This window comes from Monodelphis domestica, chromosome 5 (genome assembly GCF_027887165.1).
Source record: "Monodelphis domestica isolate mMonDom1 chromosome 5, mMonDom1.pri, whole genome shotgun sequence".
NCBI lineage: Eukaryota > Metazoa > Chordata > Mammalia > Didelphimorphia > Didelphidae > Monodelphis > Monodelphis domestica.
Genome location: NC_077231.1, coordinates 34,715,059 through 34,724,179, shown reverse-complemented (window position 1 = coordinate 34,724,179; position 9,121 = coordinate 34,715,059). Strand labels below are relative to the sequence as shown.

Sequence of the window (9,121 nt, the reverse complement as noted above, 5' to 3'; positions counted from 1 at the left end):
AACCCCTAGCTCATGTTTGCCAGAGACACAATAAACGATTCCTTCAAGAACTCTCCAGGAAAAAAAAGTTACAATCAAGAAAGAGGACTAATCAAAGTACTTCCTTCAAGAAGAAAGGAGGGAGGAGGCAGCTGGGTAGCTCAGTGGATGGAGAGCCAGGCCCAGAGACAGGAGGTCCTGGGTCCAAATCTGGCCTCAGGCACTTCCCAGCTGTGTGACCCTGGGCAAGTCACTTGACCCCCATTGCCTAGCCCTGACCACTCTTCTTCTTTGGAACCAATACATAGTATTGATTCCAAGATGGAAGGTGAGGGCTTAAAAAAGAAAAAGAAGAAGAAAAGAGGGGGAGAGAGAAGAAAAGAATCAGAGAGAGACAGAGAAAGAGTACTAACATTTTAGAAATGTTTTTGGCACAATCAATTTAATAAGGATCCAAAATTTCTTTGTAATCTTATTCAAATTCTAAAATAAAATACATAGGATTAGAAAGGAAATCAGTTATTGAAATGCAATTCTCAAAATCCTTTTTACAAACAGTTTACTGACCCCAGGTTCAAAACCTATGTTTTAAAGGGAACAACCATAATTTCTTCCTGGTGTCCATTTTTAAATTTAAAGCACCATGGGTTGACTCAATAGAGGATACTGGATGCACAAGGCAAACTGTTAAAATTCAGCTGTAAAATCATACTTGAAAAAGTTGGGCAGTTGGCAGGACGTGTGTTTTTCAGTGTTAAATCCAGGGCCAAGTCAGGAAAAAGGGTCACCGCAGAGAAAGCTGGAGAAAGGCTAATCCTCTTGTGACCCCGGAAAGGACTTCCTGGTCACAGCGGCGGGGCTTGGTGGCATCTTTCGGGGGCAGCTCCTGAGACGGTATCCTGGCACTGCGTTGTCTCCTTATTGAGCCACGGCCCACGCTTGAATTAGGCTTGGGCTAAGAGTGACCAGAGAGTTTTCCACAGACATCTTACTCATCCCCACCTGATTATTCCATCACATTGTGCCGTACTCTCTGCTGAGCTGGACAGATCTGGGAAAGGGTGCGAGTGATGCCCCTGCTCCGCTGTCCCGGCTACTGACCGGGCTGAATGTGGGACACGAGCTGTACTGTACGAAGGAAACCCGGCATGGGCAGACCCAGATTCCCTGTACCACCAGGTAGGAAATAGGCATTATTAAATTGTGGGTCTGCTGTCTGCCCCCCTAACAAACCGCTCTGACTCCCTGCAGTCTGGAGGATCACACATACACTCCTATTTGAGTTAAAGCTTAGCACGGCCTGGACCCTCTCTTCCTCACACTTGTGTCCCAGCCATAATGGCCCATCGCGGTTCTGTATGTCGTGCTGCTCTTCCTGGGGCAAGCCCCTCCGTCTGCCAGCTTTGGCCATGTTTACTGGCTGGACCCGTGCCTAGAACTCTCTCTCTCCCCCTCCTGAGTTCCCTGGATTTCTTCCGGTTTCAACTAAAATCTTGCCCTCTGCACTAAAGCCTAAGAACGCTTCTCATTCCAATCCCTTCTAATTCTGTGCCGTCTCTCAGGTGTTGGTCGCTCATTTATCCTAGCAAACAGGATGTGTGTAGACACACATCCTGTTTGTGGCTCACCTGTGACGTTGAGCTCCCTCAGGACAGGGATTGGCTTTTACCTGTCTGTATGGCCGGCATATAGGAGGGATTTCATAAATGATTTATTTTTTAAATTTAATTTAGTGACAACAAATGACTGATGGACAGATAGACTCCATACTTGACCCTCGCTTTCTCCCATGATTAATCCTGCTCATCTCGGCCTCTTGGAATGAATCTCTGGTTTGCTTCAAACCTCAGCTCAAGGGCACCTTCTTCACGAAGCCTTTCCTGGTCCCATCAGGCTCTAGGCTTCCCTTCTCCCCAAATTAGTTTATGTTCATGTAACACTTTTTCTGTATATAGGTTAGAACTGGGTGAGGGTTAGAGTGAAGGTGAGATTTGGAATTTGGGGAATTTGGGTTGGAAAGTGCAGGAACAAGTTTTATTACTCACTAGAATGTAAACTCCTCCAGGGCAGGGCTATTTCACTTTTGTCTGTGCTTGTACTATCAAAAGTGATCAAATGTGTGTGGATTGATTGATGGCTATCACATGAAAAAACAGTCAAAGGTAAGTCTAGTAGGCAAGGAAGCAGAAATAGATTTATTTTTAAAATAAAGAATTTAACAATTAAGGCTCTCAGAAAATGAAACAAGATGCCTTTGGAACTAGTAAATTGATTGCAGGATGCCAGTCACAGACATCGTAGAAGTTAAGCAAGGGGTGAGAGGCCCCTCGGGACTCTACAATTCTAGAGCATTTGAAATGATTTGGCTTACAAAAGTGCCATAATGAATGGTCATCATGTAATGTGAGAGACATACCGCCGAAGCACATTTATTCTTAATTATCAATTCCAATGGAGAACAAGAATTCCCTAAACCTTATTTTGGACAACCAATTATCCGTTGTCCGATTACAGGGGCAATGGACAGGAAGCCTGCTTATTTTGAGAAGGGAACTTTCTTATCCTTTTTTCTGACTACTCTTTGGTCACACTAAGTGGTGAGATGACCTAGAGACCAGGAAAAAATGAGCAGGAGGGACAACTTAGATTGAAGCTTTTCAAAAAGAAATAGAAGTGCTTAAATTGTCATGAAGAAAAGCTCTCTGGGCTCAAAAAGACCAATTTAGAGTCAATATTTGCAAGACTGGAAACCCCTTGAAGGGCAGAGATGCCATCTTCTGGCTCACCTCTATGTCTAATGGGCTCATGGAAACATAAAAGGCATTTAACAAGTGTTTTTTGTGCTGAAAGAAGCCTTCTCCACTGAAGTGGTTCCAACCCCATTCCCCACCCCACCTCCACTGTTGGAAAATAGCCAGCATGCCACAAATACTCAAGAATTTCTAGAATTCTTAATGCCTAGAGGAATGTTTAAGCTTAAAACAAAGTTTAAGCTATAATTCTGACAATGGGAGCCCAGGCTCTTAGGCAACAAAGGAGAAAGTAAATAAATTTGGGTAACACTAAAAAAGAATGTTAACTTGATGTGTACTCAATATTTGAATCGGGCTTGGATCGGACAGTTTTCTCCTGTTTTGTGAGGCAGCAGACTGACTAGGAGCTTCATGGTGGCTGGAGTGGTTTCACAGAATCAAAGAATGGAGGAGCTGGAAAGAATCTTAAAGTTATCATCTAATCCAAATCCTACATTTTACAACTGAAGAAACTAAGTAAGAGAGGTTAGAGATCATGGTGGCAAAGGCAAATCTCCTGATTTCCAGGCCAGTGCCATTTCCACTATGACCCAGTACTCGGGAACCAGGACTTATCTACTCTATGCTCTCTTCCTTCAAAGGCACGTGTAACCACCCTTAAGGTGACACTTAAGATCATGCCCAAGTTTTTGGTAAAAGAAATCCCAGCAATCACAGGAGACTGACCATTAGGCCTGTGTGGAGTGTCTACATGGAGAAGCGAGAATAATTGAAATGGTAAGGATATCCAAAGAAGAGTAGAAATTTCAAGTAAAAAAGTTTAAGGCATTTAACTTCTGACCAGAAACATTAACAAGGCCTGATGATGAGCTGAGATATAACATCTGGAAGTAGTGAATTAAAGACTTTAGCAAACATTATGCCATCTTTCAGTTTAAAGTCTAAATTTCTTCACAGACAAAAAGCTTCTCTGGAAAAGAGAAATGCTGTATTAGGCACGATATTTTGCCAAATGTCAAGTATTTGATCTTGAACACAGTCAATTTAAGTAAAACTCTGACTTCTTAAATTAAGCATTATTTTAAAGGAGATTCGGTTTGATGGGTTCAACTTAACTTCCCCCTCCCCATTAATTCTCCTTTCTCACTTTTAATCCAGATAGTTCAGTCTAATCTGATTTCTTGGAGCTCTAATACGGTTTTCAAAACCAAAGTCATCAATTTATATAAGACTTTAAAAATCCCACTCGAACAAACAAGTATTTATAAATATAAATTACGACTTCAAAAAAATGCCCATAGGACAAAGGTCCAAAGTAAACCAGTCATTTGACTGGGCTCTCACGAGGTTTTCTGCCCTCCACTTACAGCAGTCAGCTTTTAATAGCCTTTCCATAAGGAAATCTTTGCCTGTTTTGTTCAAGTTTCTTGAACAAAACTCACCTCTGAACTAACACAGTTATTATGTAACAGGTAACTTGGCAGAAGGATCTTAAGAAAATACTATTTCGATACAATCTCTGGAGGCTGTCATCTAGAGAGCACGGAATCCGAATCAACGTTGTTCAGGAGGAAGAGTTCAGGATGAGAAGTCAGTCCCAGGCGGTACTAAAGGCAAAAAGACAAAAGATGTGTCAGAGAGATTTTCTGGTGCCAGACATCACTCCTCATGGGAAACTTACTCAAATGATTTTAATCAGTGAGTCAGCCTGGGTCCCTAATAGCGCAGAAGAAAAATGAATTTTGGAGGCATGCAAGTTTCTGATGTGTGGACACATAAAGGCAGAAACGAGAACGTGTGAGAGGATTTAGAGTTGGAAGCCATTTTAGAAATCAAGTCCAACCCCCTCCTCCCCATTTACAGATAAGGAAAGTTACTTGCCTAGGGTCATACAGCTAAGGTCAGAAGCATGCTCGAGACTTGGCTCTTCCTGACTTCATCCCCTGGAAGCAGAATTCCACTGCCTCAATTCCACTGCCTCACAAGTGAGATTAGAAATGCTACTGGCAGAACGAAGGTCTGAAGAGCTCTCCTGGTGCCCTGTGGCTCTAGTCTTGTGATTGTGCAGATAAATTCCAAGAAACCAAAGCTTGCAAAGGTTAAATCTCAAAACCTGTCTATTGCCGATCTCAGCCATCTTTCTTTTTAAGGTGTAACCTCGGGCGATCACTAGGGCAACCCCCAAGGAGACCTCACAGTAACACAGAAAGGAAGTCAATGGCTTGGGTAGCTTTTTACCCCCTACCAAATTCTCTCCTTCTCTACCTCTCCCCTTCTCTTAACTGGTCTTGTTTCCATCCTTATGGACAGTCTGCGGTGCTGCAGATATTACTGGAGGCTTTAGAGAAGATGGTGGTCATATTAGGATACCCAGGCAGTGGGGAGCATGATAATCGGGCCAAGGTATTGGGGACGAAATAGGTTCAGTGCGAGTTCATGCTCTATGTGGAATGCATGTTTGGGAGGAATTTGCTAGAGATGCTGCTGAATGGGAACAGGGATGGCTCAGCAAGTGTGGGGGGCACCAAGGTGCTCGTTTAACTATCCTGACTCTATCTCCCATGCTAGCTCCCCAAGTCAAGGGGGACCCACAGACCCCTCTTAGCTCTCCTCTGCTTTCAAATTTGCAAAGCATTCCATGCACTTCCCCTTTATCATCATACTGATGAGGTAGATATTATCACTCCTCCACTTTATCAGTGAGGAATGAGGCTCAGATAAGGAATTTACTATTGGTCTTGCTGATAGCACATCAGGCTGTCTACCAGGCTGGTTGTTTCTCATTAGCCACAATTTGTGCAAAATGATGCCTAAGACACATGTGGTATAATGGAACAACTTCTGATTTAGGTTCAAATCCTAGTTATCATTCCCTTATTTCTAAGCCTCAACTTCCTTATTTGTAAGTATAAGGAAATGGTTTTGTAAAGCACTTTCAAAAAATTGGAGTCATCATTAAAGCTAAAAAAACTCCAAGTCAGTTTACACCATTGAAGCGCTGATGTTCTGGACTCAAGGTTTCTGCCTTCATTGATGTTGCTGCATTGACAGGTGAAGTCAAGTGAAGACAGGAGGACTTGCCAACCTGGTTCTCTAAGCCTTTCAAGCAGCATTCTACTGGGAACTACCCCCAAAATGGTTCAAGTCTGAAATTCTTGATAATTTGAGTTTTGTGTGAAATGTGTTCTCAGGAGACTCATTCAGTGGGTTTTTCATGTGGGCTGCCTTCTGACACCCAGCTTTTGTAAGAGAAGCCCACAGACACAATGGGGAAAATGGAGCTTCTCCTGACTTGTCCCAGAAGAATCTTAGATTTCCTGTTAAAACTATGTGTCTTGATAGTATGATCACAGAACTAGCTGGGGCCTGTGAGCAGGACTCATCTAGTCCAGTCCTTATTCTACAAGTGAGGCTTATTGCATCCAAGGTCCCACAGGCAAGGAAGGGGTAGAAGACTGGGTCCTACTTGCTCAAAGCTCAAAGCACTTTCTCCACAACCACCCTGTGACACAGGTAGTGCCAAGAATTATCCCAGTTTTAAAGGAAAGGAACTGGGGCCCCCAGCAGGTGAAGTGACTGGGCCTAGGTCACACAGCTAGTGTGAGCATATCAGGTTTGGGGGTTTGAACTCTTGGGTCAGGACTAGTGTTGTCCCCACTACTTTTTGTGGAAAGAATGAATTCTATTTGAGTCAGGCTTCTTTAAGAGCTCACATTTAAGAAATCAGGTGCTTAAAATACATTTTAAAAATCCTTTGCATCTTTTACAGGATTCACATGCCTGTGAATCAATGCCATTCCTGACATAGACACAGAAGGACTCAGTGCATGGCAGAGTGGGCCTTATGTTCTTATGTAGAACCACACACTGGACTGCCAATGATCTGCCAAGTTTGACCTGGCTGGTCATGTATTACCTGCAAAGAGCATTTTCTGGACTGGATGGTACAGGTAATGGGCATGTCTACTGATGGAGAGTCATTGAGGACTCAATAAATAATTAAGGTGGAAAAAAAACACCCAAGAAACCAAATTGGAAAAAGAATTTAATTACAAATCAAATTTACATAGTGTTTCATGGTCAATAAAATCACTGAGAGCTTCATAGAGCAAACACCCAACTTCCTCAGAACCCATGAGAAATCCTACATGACTGTACTCAGACCACAGGGCCAGGATGTGCAGTTACACTGGAGAAGGTCAATCACAAGAACATTTATTAAGTTTCTACTTTGGGCCGGGCACCACACAAGGTGCTGGGGGTATACGGACAAAAATGAAACAGTCAAAACAGTTCAAAAAGCTTATACACATGGTCCAATGGCATCAATTGCAACTGTCCCATCCCTACATACAGACTCATTAGATGAAGATTTCACTTGAGACCAATTAGTGTACTCGGGGAAATGAGAGTTTTCCTCATTAAGTTCGGAGTGATTTTTCTGCCCATCAAAAACTTGAATAAAGGAGTTTTTATTCTTTTATTTCATTACCAGTAGTTTTTGCCTGGGCTCCTGAATGTCTGTGAGTTAGGCCTGGGCCCTGAAAAACCAGGGAGCTGAGGCAGGAAAGGTGAAGGAAAAGCTGCTCTCTGTACCGTCCTGAGAAAACACCCGAGACCTCCGTCATAGCAACCACAGCCTTGCTGTTTGTGCTCCCAGATCTTCAGAGGACAGGGCCAGGTGGAGGGGGGAGGGACTTGAGGGGGGACTGGGAAGAGGTACCCGTTAAATCTTTGTAGTGCTACGAGTGGGAAGCCAGGCCTGGCCTTAGTGTTCTAACTGTGCAGTATTACATGAGTGACATCTACCTGGTGCCACGTGCAAAATGTCAGATACTCTGCTATCTGGACTCAAACAGGTAGCCCAGGTGGGGCTCTTGGAGAGAACGCTCCCAGAATGCCAGTCCTGAAAATCCATGCCCAAATCTTTTCTATCCCATAAAGGAAGAGAGAGCGAGCAAGCGCTTGAGGTTGTCCTTCCTCCCCCTGGTGCCTTACAGCAGCATAGCAGATGTCAGGCCAGTCTTTCCAAGTCCCAGGCCTAACTGCTGCACTGGAGGACCAAGGCTGCACTGATTTTGCGCTTGCAAGTCTCCTTCTGAATCAGAGAGCAGGAGGTTTTGGAATAGCCAATGCTATGCGGGAATGTACTTGGACTGAACATTACAATGGGGAGGGTGGGGGTGGTGCTCTTCAGGGGGAGAGGAATGGATTTTTACTCATTGAAAAAAATGCATAGATCTTCCTCTGCCAAGTTCCTGAGCCCATCATTAATATCCATCATCACCAACCATCCACAGCGGTGAATACTGGAGAAACCAGCCCCCAGCCCCACCTGTACCCCTTTGCAGGGGCCAAAGAGCAAGTGTAAATGGGAAAGCCAGTGAGGGAGCGAGGACCCTCCCAAGGGGCAGGAAACCACGTTTCCTCATTCCTGCCTAGCAGACAGTAAGAGAGCAAGGGCAGGGACAGGCTCTCCTTCCTCCATCTCTCAGAGTGACCAGGTGGGGGGTGGGAAGACCAAGGAGGCCTTCACATCTAGGACTGTGGCACAGCTCTAAGTAGCTCAGGCCATGGCTTCTCTTCATAATGAAAAATCAGAAAATCAAAGAGCTTCACAGTAAAGGGGCCCCAAATCTATATCTCAGGAGGAAAGCCAAGGCAATCTGGCTCTTCTCAGGGCTACTGCTCTGTAGCTTAAGGTTGGAATAGTAGTTCAGTAGTTCCATAATAGCAGCACAAGTCATCATTTTCAAGCCTACATCTAACCCCCCACCCAGATGACACCCACAGTTCAAAAGGGTGAGGTAAGGGAAACTTCCAAGATGTCTTGACAGAGTGGGCTTTGGGATAAAACAAGGGGACATGGAGGTTTGTGCAATGGCACATACATGTGGCTAAGTTCACACAGCAAACCATAGAAACGCACTGGTTCTGATGGCTACCTGGGAAGACCAGACAGGCTAACCCAGTGCTTAGCTAGCATAGCCAGCAGCGGTGGCTTCTTCAGTCAGCAGGGCATTAGTGATGCTTACCGTCTGCCCACAGTCCAAGAAGGACAAGCCCAGAGAAATCAAACATAGCCAACCCTGGAAGAGAAGACACACAAGGGTCAGGTGCTCCTTCCTCTCCAGATCCCCCCAGTCCCACACCATGTGTCCAAACCCTTTTCTCTCTAGTCCACCAGCAGTCCAGAGCTCTGGGTAGTTTGTAGTGTCTGATGTTCCCTAGAAAGGTGCCCAGCAGGCCACCAGCCAGTGTCATGTGATGACCCAGGCTATACTCAGTTCCATGAGAGCAAGTGTACCTCTCAATCTCCAGGGAGGATTCCCAGGACTGTGCCTGAGAAGAACTCAAGGACTGTGGACATTAGTAAATATTCTGCATCT

General features: G+C 44.5%; 1 protein-coding gene across 4 annotated transcripts in view; it reads right to left on the bottom strand.

Moving 5' to 3' along the window:
• Nucleotides 1-2,151: 2,151 nt before the first annotated feature.
• SLC11A2 (solute carrier family 11 member 2) overlaps nucleotides 2,152-9,121 on the bottom strand; it is a 36,300-nt gene continuing 29,330 nt past the window's right edge. For 3 of the 4 annotated variants that reach the window (XM_007502911.3, XM_007502914.3, XM_007502915.3), the window contains exons 16-17: nucleotides 8,768-8,821; nucleotides 2,152-4,339 (exon numbers count right to left, since the gene is read on the bottom strand). In XM_007502911.3, coding sequence (XP_007502973.1) covers nucleotides 4,262-4,339; nucleotides 8,768-8,821 — 132 coding nt within the window. In that variant the 3' untranslated portion in view covers nucleotides 2,152-4,261. Of the gene's footprint in view, nucleotides 8,822-9,121 lie in introns of all 4 variants that reach the window. The other variant, XM_056798232.1, reaches the window with a different exon arrangement.